Genomic DNA, 20113 nt, shown 5'->3' with positions numbered 1-20113 from the left:
TAATCAATATAAATGTATATAAAGTGGAAACTAACAAATTTATTGAGTTGCTATAAATAAGTGAAAGACGAGGGGAGTTTTTTTTTAAATTTTGTTTTAGTGTAGGTGGGAAGGTTTGAATCTTAAATCTCTCACTTACACTTCCTCTCTCCAGACCACCTAACTCATCTCTCCCCCTAAGGAAGTGAGTTACTTATTACCAAAAAAAAAAGAATAAAAAGCACAAAAAATATACAAACATTATATACGTTCATATGGCGAAAAGATAGATTGTCCACTTAGTAAAAAGTTAAAGAAACCAACTCAGTAATTTACCAAAACCAATAGTGCACATCATTAATTCACTATTCATTAACCATAAGGCCAAAATTTTGCTTATCCCTCCACGGGAATCTTCATCCTAGTTTTGTCAAACTGTGTTCCTTCTTTGGCTTTGCCTACTCCGCAATTAGATTTTTCTCAATGCGTGGTCATAAGTTTGTTTAGCCCTTACACGGGAATCTTCTGCGCATCATTTCCAGTTCCCATTACATTTCCATCAAATTTTCAAACTTTGGACCACCCCACAATCTTATACCCAATCTAGTTGCGTACTGAACTTGTTAATAACAAGTATATAGTACAGAACCCCTTGTGTTCTGTCCTATTGCCCATTTGCTGACATCCAAAATACATTACTACCAGAAACAGCTTTCAGTTACCAAATTACACGCCCTCTACCATGCTCCCCTTCCTCGTCCTCCTCCTTCTTCCCATTTTCACTTCCAATTCTCAACCCTTTTGTATTGCTGCTTCGCATTCAATCTATGACAATTTTGCTACTTGTCTAACAAAAAATGGAATCCCTAGTGGCCAGATTTCGAAGATCCTTTATAGTCCAACAAACACTTCATTCAATTCTGTATTACAGGCCTATGTTAGAAACCTAAGGTTCAACACTTCCAGTACAAAAAAACCATCCATAATTGTCACACCTTTGGAAATCCCACATGTTCAAGCAGCAGTTTTATGCACCAAAGGTACAGGGCTTGAGCTAAAAATCCGTAGCGGCGGTCATGATTATGAAGGCATCTCGTATGTTTCTGATGTCCCATTTATCATTCTTGACATGTTCAATCTGAGGTCCATCCATGTTGATATCCCAAGTGAAACTGCTTGGGTACAAGCTGGGGCGACAGTCGGGGAACTTTACTATAGAATTTGGGAAAAGAGCAATGCGTATGGATTCCCTGCTGGTCTTTGCCCAACTTTAGGCGTTGGTGGGCACATCAGTGGGGGTGGTTATGGTGCGATGTTGCGTAGATTTGGTCTCTCGGTAGACAATGTTCTTGATGCACAGATTGTTGATGTTAAAGGCCAGGTTTTGGATAGAAAGGAGATGGGGGAAGATCTTTTCTGGGCCATCAGGGGTGGTGGTGGTGCCAGTTTTGGTGTTGTTTTGGCATACAAAATTAAGCTAGTCCAGGTGCCTGAGATAGTAACTGTCTTTAATATTCAAAGGACTGAGGCAGAGAATGCAACAGATATTCTTGTTAAGTGGCAGAATGTTGCTGACAAAATTGACAATGGTCTCTTCATAAGAGTTCTTGTCCAACCAATTACTTCAAAAAGTGGCAAAAATAAGGGTCAGAAGATCATCAGGTTAACATTCATTGCATTGTTTCTGGGAGATTCAGAGAGTCTTATGTCTGTGATGAATGCTGGATTCCCTGAACTGGGATTGAAGAAAAGTGATTGTAAAGAAGGGAGCTGGATACAGTCAATGCTATTCTGGTCCAATTTTGACATTGGGGCAAAACCTGAAGTTCTTCTTAACAGAACTTCTGGAGTCAATTTCTTGAAGAGAAAATCAGATTATGTCCAAACCCCAATTCCTAAGGATGCACTGACTTCAATCTTCAAGAAAATGGTTCAGCTAGGAAAACCTGGATTTGTTTTCAATCCATATGGCGGAAGAATGAGTGAAATCCCTGCAAATGAAACACCATTTCCTCACAGGGCAGGGATCATTTACAAGATTCAATACTCAGTGAATTGGGAAGATGGAAGCCCCAACATAACAAATCAATACCTCGAGCAAGCACGGGAACTATACAGTTTCATGACCCCTTATGTATCAAGTAATCCAAGGCAGGCTTTTCTCAACTATAGGGATCTTGATATTGGTACAACTGACAATGGAAAGAACAGTTTTAGTGAAGGAGAAGTTTATGGGCGCAAATATTTCAAAGACAATTTTGACAGATTGGTTAAAGTGAAGACTCTGGTAGATCCTGAAAATTTCTTCAGGAACGAACAGAGTATCCCAACTCTGTCCACTAGGTCCTTTCGTAGGAGGAGGTGAGGAAAGTAAGGGTATAAACCTTACAGTTATGTGATCTCTTGATCATGATGACCATAGTTCTTTTGCAGTCATGACATTGAATTGCTGGTTATGCAGATGTGAAATAAAGCAGCTGATTTCGATTACGTTTGATATAATAAGATTGCAACTTGTAATAGAGTTGTCCATTGATTATGCGGAGGATTTTGTATTATGGTTTTGGAAAACAGTGAATTTCTTGTGTTGAATCTCAATTGATGCTGAAAATAAAAGACAAGTGAAAAAAATCGAATGAGATGCGCTTATATGCAATATTTATCTCTAGTACCTACATGGGAATTTCTTGTGCTATACAAATTGAAAAACAAAATGTTAAAAATGTTGCCCTGGCCTTAGACAAAGTATTTTTCATGTTTTACTCTATGAACAAAACATCAATTTAGTCTATATACTATTTTGCTAAAGATAAAATAGTCCTTCAACATTTTTATGTGTCAATTTAGTCCCTCAACTATTTTTATAAAACTAAAATAGTCTTTGAACTTTATTATCAGCTAATTTACTCCCTCAACTATTTTACTTACACTAAAAGAGTCCTTCACCTATATTTACATGGGCAATTTGGTCCTTATTTGCTAATCCACCACATTTTTAACTTTTTTGCAACGACAACTAAGGGCAAAAGAAAAGATCTAGCCATACCCTTTCTAAAACAACAGAACAAACAAATTTTTGTCAAGAAATTAGCAATGAAATTGAATTTTATGGAAAGCAAAAGAGTTGAACTTCTTTCAACTTCATTTCTTAAAAGGGTAACCATATTGTTGGCACATTTTTTCTGCTTTATACATATTTTTGTTATGTTATTTTCCTTTTTTTCCCATTTAGTGGGATTGAAATTTGATCCATGTGAAATTTTATTAGGCACCAACTCCATTTTATTCTCCATAAGAAGCTCTAATTTTTTTTTCTCGCTCTCTATCTGATTTAATTTTGTTATCAATTTTCCCACACATGTCTATTTTACTATTGTTTTAATAAGGGCAGTCACTAAATTTCATATTTTGTGGCTAATTGTGACTGCAAAAAGTTAATAAATTAGGTGAATGAGCCAAATAAGGACCAAACTGGCTCCGTAAACATATGTGAGAGACCATTTCGGCTTGGTTTTGGATAAATAGTTAAGGGACTAAACTAGTTCATAATAAAGTTTAGGGACTATTGTGACTTTAGGTAAATAGTTTAGGGACTAAATTGGTATTTTGCTCTTTACTCTATACTTATTTGACATTTTCTAAAGAATTGCAATGGTAACCGAACATTGACTGAGTTTTGACTGAGTTTCTAGGCAATTGTAAATGCATCCACGTGAGAGTTGAAACGATGTGAATTTTTTATTTATTTATTTTTTTTGGTTGGTCAAGACCGGAGGGAAGGCAAAACTTGAGTTCGCGGTTGGGAGAACCGCCTTACGTGGTCCGATCTGGTTCACGTGCTGCCTTGACCCGTTCCACCAACAAAAGAGGAATTCGGCATTATGTCCAAAAGTAGGAGTAGATAGAACTTTAGCCCCAAATGGCTCTCCAAGAATTAAAAGCACTAACTTCATTTTGCACTGTTAAACTTGTATCATTTTTTTTTTAACTTTATACCATAAACTTTAATTTTATATATTTTATCATATTTAAGTCCAAACAATGACAACGTTAGCAAAATTAACTGTGTAAAGCACCTTATAAATCAATGATAATTTGCTAGAAGTGGTTAAACAAAGCTAAGGTATCATAGTTAGAAGAAAACAATATATTGTCATTAATTTACATTACCTTTTATTTTGTTAATTTTGCTACAATATTAGTGATTCAAACCATACAAATTAATGACCATGTACTGAAAGCGGTCAAAAAGAGTCATGGAATCGTAGCTGGTACAATGTATTAATATTATTACTAACTTACACCATCATTTACCTCATTAATTTTGGTAACATTATCATTGATTAGAGTTAAATAGCACAAATTTGAAAGTTGAGGATGTAAAGTATCCAAAATTGAGAGTTCAGGATGCAAAGTGTCCAAAATATAAATTTAGAGTGCAAAGTGAAAAAGTAATACAAGTTCAAAGATGCAAAGTAAAATTAGTGCTTGATTAATTTATCACTGGTTTCCATCATTCATTTGATCTTCAATCAACATATGCTTATATTAACGTATGAACCACATTTCAAGACGGAGATACTATGAAGCCATCTTGGATACATGGATGAATAATGTTTAAAAAAGGATATGAGAAGAATATTTACATAATTTTTTAACATTTAAGAAAAAAGTAACATATGTAAACAAAATACTCCACAATGACAAATTGGTTCTAGTAATTAGCTGTCTAAACTTCATATTTTTCCCCCAAATTTGTGCCCCTTCTCCGACCATGCTGATTTTTTGCAGGAAGGTTCTGACGACAAAGATTACAAGGTAGCCAATTTATATTTTGATTTATGTTTCCAGACAAAGACTACGTCTATGTATATGCATTTTAGTTGATAGAAAACTTCAGAAAAAATTTGGAGTCTAACAGCTCATGAAGGACAAAGTATTTGATTGTTGACAAGATCTAAGTAAACTATCAACTCGCATTTTTTTTCTTTCAACAAACTCAGGTCAACTCATTTCATTTAATTAATCCTAGAATGCTTATCCAAACTACGAACCACACGTATTTCAAATTCTCGGTTCCAAAATTATTTTTTATCCCATTTGTCTTGTATTTATATAGTTATCACGTGCATTGATGCATTGATAACTCAAGCACATTGATAATAAACTCGGTCAACAAGTCAAAGGTTTGCTTGATTTATCAATGCATCAATACACGTGATAGCGGTATAAACACAGGACAAACATGACAGAAGGTAATTTCGGGACAGAGGATTTGAAACAACCAAATGAACCTCAAAATTTTGTTAAGATGATCTCACCTCTCTGGGGTCATAAATGAATTATATTTGACATCATATTTTAGGGAGAATTCTGTAGCATGAATAAATTTCGAGAGAAAGTTAGCATGATATAGGCGTTGTTCTCCACTGGCCTAATTTTAGATTCTAATTTTGAAAAACTATTTTTTGCATTATCAGTTACTTTTAATATCCTGATTTTGGATTTTTTGATTCTTAAAAAAACTAAAAATAAAAAATATCTATGTTGTTTTTTTTTCTTATTTTGGTTTTCTAGAATCAACATTTATAAAATCAGAAGTAGTTGAGAACAAGGTTATAAAAACCTAGAAAGAGAAAGATTTTCAACTTTGAAAAGTCTTGCTATTACTAAATACACCAATCATATTAATTAAAATTATAGCAGAGTGTGAAAACAACTAACCATTAAAAGATCCCCTTCCTTTATCCATAGCCTGATGAAAGACTTGAGTCTCTAAGACGGCATCAAAGGCAAGTGTACATTTTTTGTTGGCGGAAGACTTTGACCATTCCCAATTGGAACGATTGGAATGACACTGCAATTTATGCTCCATTAATGTGCAATAAGCCAGAATTGAGTCACAATTATGGGTTAATCCTAAGGAAATTTGTCTCATTATTTCATAAACACTTGGGACAGTGGAATGTGATTTCTACATCAAGTCAAAAGGGCTTACTTTTTTTTTTAAACAAAAAAAAAGGAAAGGTAAAATTTAAGTAGCGAGGAGAAAGAAAGGAAGAATTGAACTACAACGATGTTCTGTCTCACTCTCTGTGTCATTTTCTATCCCACTTTTTATTATATTACTATTTCTCCTTCACAAACATTGTATTTTAGAGATTTTTGTTGTTTTCTTAACATGCAATAACTATTAATTGAGTAAAAAAATAAATACAACAATTTCAAACAAATAATATATAATAGAAAATTAAAAACAAGTAGAAAATTCATAAAAATCTCATTTTTATGCATTTTTATTTTTTGAGTTTGTTAAATATTTTGTATTACTCAATTAACAGTTATTGGATGTTAAGGAAATAAAAAAGAGCTAAAATATGATATTTGTGAATAAGAAATAGCAATACAATAAAAATTAGGACAGAGAATGACACTGAAAGTATGACAGAAGATCCGTTGTAAAATTGAACTCAAGAGTTTTAGTATATGAATTTTTAACCTTAAACATCGCACTAAAATCTCCTCAACATGGAGAGGAATGAGATAGGCAGTACCGGGGAATAAAGTGTAAGTGAGACATCCCAAAGTTAAAAACTTCCACTTACATTTTAAAAAAAACAGACTAAGATTTCCTCAGCAAGGACACATACTTAATAATTTACAATTAGCTTATTATTATTTTAAGCTAAAGGCTGTGAGATTTTTTGAAGTCATAATGATTTGTGCTTTATCTTTTTTAAGTTGGAAACAGACAACTCCTAAGAGTGATATCTTTAAGTGCTTTTGAAAGCTACTGTCTGCTTTTGAAAATATTTTACACATGCGCACGGTTTTCTCTTTTTTGAAGTATTGTTGGAGGGACGGGATAGGTAGTAAGGGAAAGGAATATAAGTAAGAAATTTTAAACTTGAGACCTTCCGTTTTACACTAAAAAAAGCACTAAAATCTTATTTGATAACTCAATTTAGTATCTAAACTTAATGGATTCAGATTTTAACATATTCAAATGCGTTTGATACCCAAAAATAGAATATTTAAATTAATTAAGTGACATTAAATTTCCTCAACAAACTTGCTCTGAAAAATAAGTGATAAGTTATTCACTTATCACTTAATGTGATATACACTCAAATGTATTAGATTTAGGATTTAACAATTTAGTAGTTAATGAATTCAAACTTTAAATTTCATATTTCAGTTTTCAAATTTCAGTTTTATCAAACGTACCCTTTCATTTTAAGGGCGAGTATGAGGATCCATGCGCTCGACTGGGTGTCTGATCGTTGAGGAAAAAGAAGGTTTATGTTGTTTCTTAGAAGCGGCCGCTGCTACACCGTGTCAAGTTGAACACTGATACAATGTCTCCCAAAATGGGCATATGGGGTGCTTTGCTCCGAGAATATGAAGGTCATCTAATTTTTGGTTTTTACAAGGAATTTGGGGAAATGGATGTCTTGAGAGTAGAAAAGCTTATCATTGTTGCATGGTCTTCAATTGTGTAAAGAAGCAGTGAAAGGACCTCTACTGGTGGAGGTGGATTCTGAGAGTCTGGTTCGTATGTTAAATGCCGGGGGTGCATCAAAATAGCCTTTGTGCAACACACTGAGGAGCATAAGAGCTTTATTAAACTCATTATCGGCTTCCATATCATATGCTGTAAGAGGGGCGAACTCGTCGGCAGATAAATTAGTAGGTTTGCAATTGTCGTCTGAGCTATATTGCACTTCATATCCTCAGCTCCTGGGAATAGTTAGGGCTTCGATACATCTATAGATAGTAGGGAGTTCTCTTTTCTACGTTGGCAGTTTGTAAGCGAGTAGTGCTCCTAAGTGTTATTTCAATGCAGAGGATATCTTTAACTCTTTGTACTATTTCATTTATATCAATAAAATAGGGGGCTGGCATCCCCACTCCGTGGATAGAGTTTGCCAAAAATAAAAAATAAAAAAACAAACCCTTACATCTCCTCGGCAAGGACATATTCTTAATAATTTACAATTAGGTTATTATTAATTTGAGCTAAAGGCTGTGAGATTTTTTAAAGCGATAATGATTTGTGCTTTATCTTTTTTAAGTCGAAAACAGACAGCTCCCTAAAAAGTGATATCATTAAATGATTTTGAAAGCTACTGTCTACTTTTGAAAATGTTTCTAACACGTGCACGCGGTTCCCTTCTCCTAAGTGTTTTTGGAAGCTTGGGAAAGAAAAAAAAAAAAAGTATCCAGGTCCTTCCACATTGAAAACTATATAGAAGACCTTTTGACTGTTCACTGCAGCATGCTTTTGATGTAATATATTTAGGATAAAAATGTAGTTAAAAAAACCTACGTAAGAAATTATTACCAAACAATTTTCCAAATGTGTCAAGTTCCAAAAATTTCTAACCACTAGTTGTATCTAAAAAAGTATTTGCATTAACTTCTTCTACTCTTGAATTTCAAAGAAAAGTTTCCAAAACATATTTATTTTGACTCAAACGAAGAAAATGTACTAGAGTACTAATGTGTATCATTGTACATGATTTATTAGGCAATCAAAGCTTTTGGTTGTTTTTGTATATTTTGTTCTTTACTTTTTTAAAACTAATCGAGATCAGTAACTTTGTTGATAAAGGGGTTAATTTTTTTTTCCCATTGTTAATGAGGCCCAAAGCCACAATTATAATTTACAAGCTTCTATAATGTTGAAGTGTATATACACAAAATTTTAAATAATCAAAACAAGTTCAACGAATTCGGATCAGGGTTCTCTGCTGACTAAAATAGGGTATTTTTCATGACGGAGATGGAGTATTGTTAAATTGGATTGTGATGTAGAATACCATACCAATTTCAATGTGTCAAAAAAAAATTTTTATATGTTTTTTTTTATTATATTAATGTCTACATCTTTTGAAGTCTTCCAAAAAATATTTTGATCCGAGTATTTGATAAAGTTCTCAATCAATACTGACTGACTGTTAGGACTGGGCTGTGGAAAATGTGGAGCCCCAATGCGTTTGACTGTAAGGAATGGGCCAATGGGGCCGTTTCTTTTGACTGTTAGGACTGGCCTGTGGACGGAAGGTGTGAAGAAGAGAAGATGCTTGGGCCCTGGACCCTTGTTAGGTTTCCGTTTTGGTTGTGAACTTTGGCAAAGAGTAGCAATCTAAGCAAAGTTGAAGTCCAGGGAAAAGTGCAACAGCCTCAGCCAACGTGTCCAACATAATGTGAAAAGGACCCAGACAACTCCTCAATTCCTCTTATGGAACCCCTTTGAGTGAAGTTGACTGACAATCAAGTTACTCGATATTCAAATATTCAAATAGAGTTGAATTCTTATCATTTGATTTGAATTTATCAACTCATCAAACTAAAATTAAACAGAATTTTGTGTTCAATAACTTTCAAATTTGATTAGGCACAAAATTAAAATTTGCATGTACAAAATTCATATTATTCAAACTTGACTTGAGTTTGGCTCTATAAAATCTCATCTGAGTTCGGTTTGATCAATAAACAAGTCAAATTTAAATATAATTTTAAACTTGTTAAAATAAACAAATAATCTTAAGCGCTAAAGTGTTGGACCTAATTACTCGTTTATGCCCCTATCTTTGAGCACCTACACCACCTGCAAATATTAATTAAGGAAAATAAATAAACATAAGGGAGGATAGATGAGATTAAATAGGAAAAGTATATAAATGCAAGAGAGGGTAATAATTGATAGCATGTGTACATACATAATAGGTTAGCTAAATTTTAAGTGTGTTAACCAGTATCTAGTGAGCACCCATTAGAAAGACTCATAATTTAAAACCAATCTCATTTAATCAATTAAGTAGGGGTCCTTCGCGCACGGCAACGGCACCACAAGATAAATAGGAGGACTCAATTTTGCTATCTGGTCAGATTTTACTGGCGCTAGTGCATTATTGTTACGTAATGTATTTCGACTATGGATTTCTTTTCTCCTTTCGTGGCCGATCAACGCTAGGGCAATATGGACTCTTTCATTACCCCCTAGTAAAATATTAACATTAACTATGTCGTTTTCAATAATACATATATATATAGACTGATTTTGTAATTTTATGAGAATTAAACATAAAAAATAAATCATATATTTATTAAAAGCACCAATAAGATTTGGTGTTTTAGTGATTTAGTTTTCGTTTTCCAGTAATATCCTTATATAATTAAATAATGAAACGTACCTTAAATTTCAAATACGAATTGGGTGAGGGATATTTATGGGTATTAGTGTTGATGTAATTACTGTCTCCTAAAATTTAGTCTTCTAAAATAAAAGGAATTTCAAACAAAGTTAAACCAAAAAAAAGGGGGAAACCATATTGTAAAACAAAGTTAAACCCAACAAAAGGGAAACCATATTATAAAAGGAAATTGAAGAAGTATTTCTACTTTATTAATTATTGAATTAATCTTTCTTACACTGACAGTGTATACACTATCAGCGTTGGGTGAATGACAACTATATAAAATTTGAATTTAAAATTCAACTTTTGCACACATGTCATGAATCTAACGATGATAATGTATACACCATCAGTGTAGGAAAGATTTACTCTTAATTATTGTAAAAATTAGTTTTTACTTTCCAATGTTAACTCTCCCATAACATATTATGGCTAGCTCCAAATTTGAATGACTTATTGATATTGTTGAGGGTAATTGTGTAATCACATAGTTAATTTTTTATTTTAGGAAGAGAACTATATTTCATTTTCCTTACCAAATATTGTTAGATTTGGAATGAAATTACTCAATTAAACATAGTTTCTACCAAATAATGTAATGCTACTTAATCTGATTCTACTAGGTTCTGGATATAACATAAAGCATAACAAATCCTAATTTGACTTTGACTTACAAAAGAAAATAAAATTTTTGACAATAGCGGAAGCCGAAAAAGAAAAAACCTACCGCTTATTACATATGAATAATGCTTATATGTCAAATTAAAGTAAATATATCAAATAAAAAATAGGAATTTCTAAAAAGAAACCATGAATCTAATATTTGGAAGTCATTAACTGATAAAAAGAATAATAATACTAAAATGATACTTTTTAAACAGAAACTTAAATTTGTTATCATGTACATCCCAAGCTAAGAAATTGATTTGCTAGGATGAGAGTAAGACTCTAACTATTTTATAGATGTTTGCCATCGATTAGTATAAGATTCTAGCTTGTAAGATACTCTGATCACATTCCGGCCAAAAGAATTATCGTTTGTTTGCGTAGTAGTTTCTTGCAAGTATACAAGCTATTGGATCCTAAGTTTTGCTCTTCTCACAAATATTTATAGCTAATTAACATATACCAAATATTCTTCTGGTCATTAATCATGTAGCTGTTAGACAGCAAGTTCAATTTGAATTACCTTGTAATTATTGCAGAGTGTAAAGCATTGGTGAGATAATTATTGCTTATCCAATTGTTTCCTTTTTCAATGGTCAACGTCAAGTCTTTTGTGAGATTTGCCAAAATGTTCAACCTCAACTCTGTCACTATTATTGTTGAGAATGTGATCAATCTTTTTCATCCTTATTGCAATTTTAAGATGTTTCTTTTTGTGTTAATTTTTGGCTATTGTTTCTTTGAAATTGGTATCGATTTAATTACCAAGGCATTATGAATCAAATGAGGAAAATAAGCTGTATAATAGAATTACATATGATGGTAAAAAATTTAAGTAGTCAAAAGGGAAAAAAAAAAAAGAGTTCGTTAATCTAATGAGCTAAAACCTATCAATTCTATAACAATGACTAATTGGAAGTCAAATCCTTTAGTGTAATCACCCTTTAGTGCACGCCATGAAGGGAACCTGAATAAATTAAATCTAAAATAGAAATAAAAAAAGAATATCCATATTTGGGTTAGTGATTAAAGTTTTTTTCTTACAATGCCATCGTTATAAATTTTAATTACTCAATTATATTCCAAACGTGAGAGCACTCTTAATAATAATTGGGTTTTTTTATTTGATTTTGGACTTGGACTTGGAGGTCTTGGTTTTGAACTAGAATTCTTTATGGAGTAGGAATTAATTTCTAAAAATTTTAGAATTTATTCAGAAATATAGTTTAGTTGAAATAAATTTCCTTTAGTCATGTAGGAGTCGGACTTTTACCTCAGCGGCATGCACAAATGCCGCTATATCCGTCGGGTAATTAACCGAGCATAAGATAAGAACAGAAGATTGATTTTCTAGAAAGGAGATGATGCCACATAGAGTACCATTAATTTACTAGTTAGTTAATTACATCATTAAATATGGGGCTTGAAGATTAACAAAAAATATCTAATAATCATAAAAATTAAAGTTCGGCTTTGGATTTCACCAAGTCAATAAAGGGATATTATTGACACAAGTACCAACCTTGATGTTACAAAATATATTTTTTTTTTTTTAAATTTTTTCTAGCAAGAGAAGAGTGAGATTTAAGAAGTTGGGAGGAGGCATGGAGATTTGAACGTAATACATGTAATTCTTAGAGATTCAATCTTAGAATTTGTGTTGACAAAAGAATTAAAATTTAATTGAAATAAATTTTATTTTGAGAGGAGCTTAATTTGGAAACTGTTGGAGGATGATCTTTTGAAATTAAACAAGAGTAGAAAAGAAAGTTCCTTTAATATCAAGAAAGCCCTCCATTTTTTTTCCCGATTCAAAATAGAAGACAACATATATACGTATCCTTGGAAGTGGGGGTCCTGAATTCAAATTCCTCTTTCCTGTTCATACTTCTTAAATTTCATCCATATCCTACTAATAAAAAAATAATAAAATAACAAAAAACACATGCACTTATTTTACATTTTAAGGAAGTAGAGATTATGAAAGAAAAGAAAAGTACAGTTTTCCTTTCCTCTCAAGTACCTTTCTAAATTAATCTTACTCGAATAGAACAATATATGTCTATAATATTTCTCTAGGCTAAATAGAAGCCTTTTGAATTCTTTTTAAGGCAATTCATTTACCACTGACTTTTAAGTTTTACTCTGGCAAGACCAATTTATTGAAATAAATTCCTAACAAAATTTTAGGATTAGGTTCAAAAAATTAGTGAAGTGTAGGAAAAAAACACTTTAGCAGGATAAACCTAGAAGCTAAACATGAATTGGAAACCAAATTTAGTTAAAAAAAAATAAGTTTCCATATGAAAATATATTATGACTCTTAAGAAAAAGAAAACGGCTGATGACTATGTATATGAAAGCAATAGGTGTGAATTCTAATAAATTGAAATAACCCAAAAAATTACCAAAAAAATTCAAACTAAACAAAGGTAAGAAACTCATTTTTTTTTCGATAACAATGTAGACAAAAGGATGCCAAACATCTTAGATGTTGGAAAGTCTACTTTTATTGGCTGTGTTTGGATCCCCAAATATTTCAAAAACTGTATTTGTAGTCCAAAAACATGGCAGGAAAATTTCAAACATCTATAGTGTACATTTTAGAAAACGACACCGTTTTATTAATTTCTATCTCGTCTCTGTTTTTGTGTCCCAAATACAGAACGAGTGTCAGAAAGAGCACTTTCCTCTTCTCTCGCTGTCTTTGCCTAAGCTTCACCTTTCCTCCATTATTGCTCTGGAACAACCGCAGAACTCACATTCAACTTGAGCCGAGCTTCTCCCTGTAGACGGCACCGATTGTACGGCTAATGCAGGCCACCTACGGTGGGTGAAGAGATATCCTCCAGTAAGACTACTGTTGCCGAAGCTGCACTATTTCCGCCATTGTTGCCCTCGAACAACCTGTGTTTCGACATTCAACTTGCGGCGAGGTTGTCCGACCATTGCGGCTCCAGATCTACGGCAAAATCAAATCACTTGAGGCACCTTCTTCTACGGTGTTAAACAGTCGTCTCAGCTCATCAGGTTAGTACTACCAGAATGACTTCTCGATAGTATGTTTTGCATTTCAAGTCTATTTTTTAGCAATGATACAACAAGCTCCATCTTTCTCATAGCCCCATTTTGATGTATTGAGACCTTCATATCATCCCTGTATTAGCATTCTGCCCAAACACCCAAATCTCGTCTGATTTGTGTAAGCTGGTTCAAAAATCCCAAAATTTGAATGTCTGTCTGTTGGTATGTTAATTGACAAGCCTCTGTGAAATTTTTTGTGGTATGAACATACAGTTGTCTCCAGTTTGTCTTCAGCTTCAGACGGTTATCAATTGGCAATGGTTATGCTTCCTGTTTGGGTTTAATTGCACAAAATGTCTACCAGTTGCAATTGATTATCAAGTTGCAATTTTTATTAGGCTAATAATCTCTTATATCACTGGGTTTAGACCGAAACTTACATAGACAGTTGTAACTTCAGAGTGAATTATCCATCCTGTTGTGGCCAACACTTTGCCAAAACTGTTATTGCAGGGAGGTAGGCTTCATTCTTATATGCACTAGCTTCTGATATAGTGTCGCTGTCCTGTCTTTTTGGCCATTTACCACGCCAGGTCCGTATATTCTCCACCATGGAAGTACTTCATTTCTAGCAACAAAATTCAAATTAGTGCCTGTTGTACGGCTATTTCTTTAATTCTCAGAAATTGTTACGTTTTGTAGCTGCTTTCACATCTTGGATAATAGAAAATGTGCTTCACAGTGATAATACCTGCGGCCATTCAATTTACTGCTTGACAGATCTTGTTTAGAGGGAAAGGATTTTGTTTTCACACACTGGAAGTTGATATCCATTAGTATTCGTTCCTCTGTACATGCACCTTCTACAATTTCTATGAATTAAGAGTTGGAAAGTAGTTATTAATAAAAATTGTCGGTTGAGCTTGCATCTGCCTTCATTTCAAAAGCTCCCGCTTGGGTCTCTTCATTTAAATAGATGGTAATATGTGCAGTAACCCATAACACTGGTATCTAATATGGCTTTTGGACACTGTTAAGAGTCTTATGGCAACAGCAGTTCAATTGTTTCCGCAACTTAAATAGCCTCATACTAGTATTTTTATGTATTAAGTTTAGCTCAGATTTCTACGGTTAACCTTCTTCACTTTGAGGTGAACCATTTAGGTGATACTTTTTAGAAGCCTACTGCAACTACATGCCCCCTGTTACTCGACGTGCTTGGAAGGGTATGAACTACTTCCACGCTTGGGGTCTTTATTAGATTATATGAGTATTTATTCATTGATGGATAACGCTAACTTCTCTCGCTGTCCAGCTTTTCAAAAAAGTAGGCGCCTAGGTAGTTATTCTTCGAAGTCAGCTTGTGGAGAGAACGATTTGCAGCTGTGCATCACCAACTACTTCAAGGTAAAGCTGTTTAAGCCATGCAAACTGGTTGAATTCCATAGATTAGAAAGAAACTATGCCATGCAAACTCTTTAAGCTAAAAAATTTCCTTTGCCATGCATTGTTTCCATCCTAAATCCAAAAAAGATGAGTCGACCATGAGCAAAGTATTCCCAGCGTAATACTTTCACTGAACAACACGAAATTGCATTTGCCTAACATCTATTGAGTATGCATAGGAAGGGAGAAATAACCCCTACCACCATCGGGAGTCATGTCATCCCCGAAGTCATGGCTACGCTTAACGCTACCTTCGGCACTTACTTTCCCAAAAACGCCATCAGATCGAAGTACTATGCCCTGCAGAGCCTGACCAAACTGTATATTTCATTCAAGAGGCGAGGTACTGGTATGGGTGTTGGGACTCTTCGAAATACACTTTCATGATGGATGATGGCCGCTGGGTTGATCTACTCCAGGTTGGCTAACTTGTACTTATATTTCCTATTTCATTTCGGTTATTTTTCTATTTTGTAGACTTGCCTATGTGACCAGGTTGTGCAATTCCTTTTGTACTCTGTTCCGATATTTTCCTTTATTATTTATCAGTACATAAATCTGTTCGAAATCAGTTTTTCATTTCAATTTCCTTTCGATTATTTGCTGGCTGACGACCAAAGCAATATAGCCTCTGTCTTGGGTGTTTTATGCATTATATAATGCTTTTTGTGATGTATTTTTTGAAGGTGAACAGCGACTTCACAAGGTTTTATAATAGATCATGCTATGTATTTCATTTGCTTGAGGAAGTCTTCATGAACCAAGGCGCTACAGGGGACTACAGTGGGGCACATGAAGAATCGCCCCTCAACACCGATGAGGAGTTGGAAATGGAGAATGCGGCGAGAAGTGCTAAGCCCTCGGATGTTGTTAACGTTGGTTCATCGGGTGAAGATGTTAAGTTGCCCTCGGCTAGGAAAGGGAAAGAGAAAGGAAAAGGGAAAGTGACTAAGGAGAAAAAAAAGCGCAAATCAGGAGACATGTCAGAGGATTCATTCTTCTCAGGTTCTTCAAGGGAATTCCAACAGTATATGCATGTGCTAGACAGCATTGAGACAAAATTGAGTGGTAAAAAGGGAGATAGCATGACTGGTTCGGTCTGTTCACCGTCGAAAACTACACATCGCCCTGTGGATGTTGATTCTGAGCTAAAGGCCGCATTGGCACAGCTCCTCGCCCTGAATCTAGACATAAATGTGCATTTGGGCGTTGCTGATATTTTACGAGATTCTTCAGAGCGGGCGATTTGGAATACTTGCACTACTGATATTGCTCGTCTTGCATTTGTGAGGCGCAGAGGGTTCTTACCCCCTGAGTAGATCGAGACCAGTCCAGTTTTATTATAGTTACGCTTATTAGAGTTTGTTAAATGCTTGTGTTTTCCTCCCTGCTCAGCCATTTGAGTATTGAGTTGGCAGTAGGTTTGGTATGAGTATGACTATGCCTTAACTTTAGTAGCAATCATGCCGTTGTACCGGAAAACTGTTTTTCATTATTTTTTTCCTTATTTTTTTCGCACACGCTTGTATGAAACAATTGTTTATTAGATTTTTATGTTGCCTTTAATTGTCTTGATTTTTTTAGTGTTGCATTTAACTTATGGAATTTAAGTGCTTTGCTTATAGTTACAGCTGTTCGGGTTTTAAACTTTTCTATGTACGCAAGGGTTACGCTTGTTACGTTTATTTCCATAACTTTAATATGCTTATTGGTGCATTTGTGTAATATCTCCTATCGCATATGGATGTTAGGTGTCCTGTGTATCCATCCTGTGTGTACACAGCAATCCATCTTGGAACTGGCCGTGCTTCAAAGTGTAGAAGCCATCAACCTTAACATCGTTTTTCATATCAACTTTTACTGTACTTCATTGATTAGCTAATACTGTATGTTGTTAACTCCTATCCCATTACTATGCTGTCTTATGGTTGTATGTACTTGTAATTTGACGGAAATATAATATTGAGATTGGAAATATATTGCACTTATATAAAAAAATGTCTATCCACTTGCATGCATGGGAATTATTGGGTGTAATCCATATGTACTATGAGTCTAGAGGCGAAATCTTCTACATTCATTTGTGTTTCCAGTTTATTTTTTGGAAAACTGTATTCGATTGATATTGCATTTCCATGTGGATGCAGGTTGGCTATTTTCTGGAGCTCTAGCAACAGTACGTCTCCGCAAAGTAACGAGTCTCTCTCTCTCTCTCTCTCTCTCTCTCTCTCTCTCTCCATTGATTGCTAATTGTCAGTGCTTTGTTTCGGTTGCACTCTTTATTTGTCTCCTCATAATATCTCCTTTCATGCACAAACTGCAGCACGTGCATTTTGTTTTCAAAATTTCATATTAAACTAATAGGCTACATTTTGACCCCCTATAAACTATAGCTAGCATGTATTGGTGATTACGCCTACTTCTACCTTAATTGTCCTTACACAAAAATGAGATTTTTAACATTTAATATGGTTTCATCTCCGAGACTATCATAAACTTGCCTATTAGTATGTCAATAAAGCAAGAGTTACTTCCTGAATATAAACGATAGCCTGACCTCTCGTCTCTTTTATTTGCATTTACTCATATCAGCTTGTGCTTGGGATAACACTAGTCTTGACATCATTCTCAAGGGTTATCTCAATTGATGGATAACGAGCTCCACGTTCAGAGCGGACAATTAGACGATGAGACGGATGATCTTGACATCGATAACATACTCATGGCGGTCATTGTCATGGGACTGATTTTCTTTGACCCTAGACTGAATCATGTTTCAAGAAGGAGAAAAATTCGAGATAGTGCACTCTCTGGCAGGGATTATGTACTTGAGGTGCTAAACGGCCATCCGGATCGAATTATCGAGAATATGCGCCTCTCTGTGCCCCTGTTCCTACACTTGTGCGACATCTTGGTTGACCGGGGGTACTGGCACGCATATCCTTCTCAGAGGGTTGGGGTTCATGAATCCGTTGCCCTAACTCTAATATGCTTGAGCCATGATGAGCGTAATTGGGTTTTAGCCGAGCGTTTTCAACATTCCACGGAGACAATTGATCGGCATGTAAGAAGAGTTCTGCGAGCATTGGTGCGACTCAGTCGTGATTTTGTTAGGCCGAGGAATGTTGGTGAGACACACCCCAGAATTTTGAACAACGGACTGTTTTACCCGTGGTTCAAGGTAAATACACAAACACCCAATTCTTGGTAGGACTATGAAGTTCATATCTATGATTTCCGGTAATTTGTCTTGATAATTTTTTCATATATATGAAAAGAACATTGTATTCCTGCTAAAACATCCATATGAATAGTTTATTAGCTAATATTGCCATGACTTTGAATAATTTGCCTCAAAATTCATAGGATTGCGTCGGTGCCTTAGATGGAACCCACATCTCAGCTTGGTGTCGAACAGAGATAAGCGAGCGGTACAGAAATAGGCACGGTGGGCTGTCTCAAAATGTGCTTGCAGCTTGTGATCATGACATGCGTTTTGTTTACGTTCGAGTCGGTTGGGAGGGCAGTGCACACGACGCCAGAATTCTTCAGGAAACACTGCACCATCCAAATTCAGGATTTCCAATGCCACCTCTAGGTATGCTTTTCTTTTATATAAAGGTTTGTAGTAAAACAAGTGATTTTCATATGTGAGTCTTGTATAGATTAATAGACTTTTTAGTATTGTTTCAAGGTTTGTTTAGTTATAAAGTTTGAAATATGCTGACATGGATTTGGGGCTCTCACATGTTAGGAAAATATTATATGGTGGATGCTGCCTACACTAACATGCCCGGGTTCATGGCACCGTTTAGGGCAGCGAGGGGCACGCAGCATGAGCGGGCCGCTAAAGCTTTATTCAACCGACGACACGCTTCTGTTAGAAATATTATTGAACGAAGTTTTGGGGTTCTTAAGAAACGGTTCCCGATACTGAAGGGTCCAATGCAGAACTACCTCATAGCAACTCAGAACAATATCGTGCTTGCATGTTGTACTCTCCACAACTTCATGAGAGATTATGCGCCTAACGATGAGTACTTCGATGAAGAAGCTGCCCTCGGAGCCCAACTAGATCTCCAGGACGGAGGAAATGAAATCCATGAAGCCCAACCCATCGATATGTCGCAACAGGGTATACAGAACTGGAACGAAAATCGGCGGGCAATTGCAGTTCATATGTATGTGAATCGGCATGGTGCTTAAAGAAGCTTATGTCTAGTGTGTAGTACTACTAAGTAGAAACTTTGCTTGCTTCCTATAATTTGACAACCAAACAATTTGTCATGTTGTCTTATTTGTATTTACAAAGGTTAACCTTTGGGGAGGTACTAATCGAATGGCCTAGTTCCAGCTGTGGCACCTATAATCAAGCCTAAACTTAATATGCAGCTTTTTATGCGCCTATACCATGTCTTATTCAATAGCTTGTAGTTAGACATGGCATTGAGACCAGAATTGGTTGTATCTTGTGCATCCATATTTATTCCAGCTAAGGTGCAAATCATGGTTCGAATATGTGCAATAGCTTTCCAGTCGATCCCAAATTATTTCAACAAGTCGAGTCCAAATTTTTCCATCCCAACTTCTTTCGGGAAGGAGAGCGTATGGAATGTAGATGGCGAGATTTTACAAGGGCATCAAATTTCTGCTCAAGTAAATCGAGGCCTTGGTAGTTTATTTGCTACCGGCCCTGAAGTCTAGTCAAATGGCACATAAATGAGCCATTGTGTAGTGTATTTATTTGTAATGAGTTTTGATGTATTAAATTCCAGGTCAGTAAAATTTTGTAGCAT

General features: G+C 35.0%; 2 protein-coding genes across 2 annotated transcripts; both read left to right on the top strand.

Annotated features, from left to right (window-relative positions):
* The first annotated feature begins 636 nt into the window (after positions 1-636).
* LOC113709393 (berberine bridge enzyme-like 21) lies at positions 637-2577 on the top strand. Its single transcript, XM_027232142.2, has one exon. The coding sequence runs from the start codon at positions 722-724 to the stop codon at positions 2342-2344; it is 1623 nt and encodes a 540-aa protein (XP_027087943.1). The 5' UTR covers positions 637-721; the 3' UTR covers positions 2345-2577.
* A 15387-nt stretch (positions 2578-17964) lies between these two features.
* LOC113709871 (uncharacterized) lies at positions 17965-19523 on the top strand. The gene is made up of 3 exons (XM_072065764.1): positions 17965-18498; positions 18684-18915; positions 19072-19523. Exons 1-3 carry the CDS (start codon positions 17965-17967, stop codon positions 19521-19523), a joined length of 1218 nt encoding a protein of 405 aa, XP_071921865.1.
* Positions 19524-20113: the final 590 nt, after the last annotated feature.

Source organism: Coffea arabica, chromosome 9e (assembly GCF_036785885.1).
Source record: "Coffea arabica cultivar ET-39 chromosome 9e, Coffea Arabica ET-39 HiFi, whole genome shotgun sequence".
NCBI classification, from domain to species: domain Eukaryota; kingdom Viridiplantae; phylum Streptophyta; class Magnoliopsida; order Gentianales; family Rubiaceae; genus Coffea; species Coffea arabica.
This window is presented reverse-complemented; position numbering and strand designations above follow the sequence as displayed.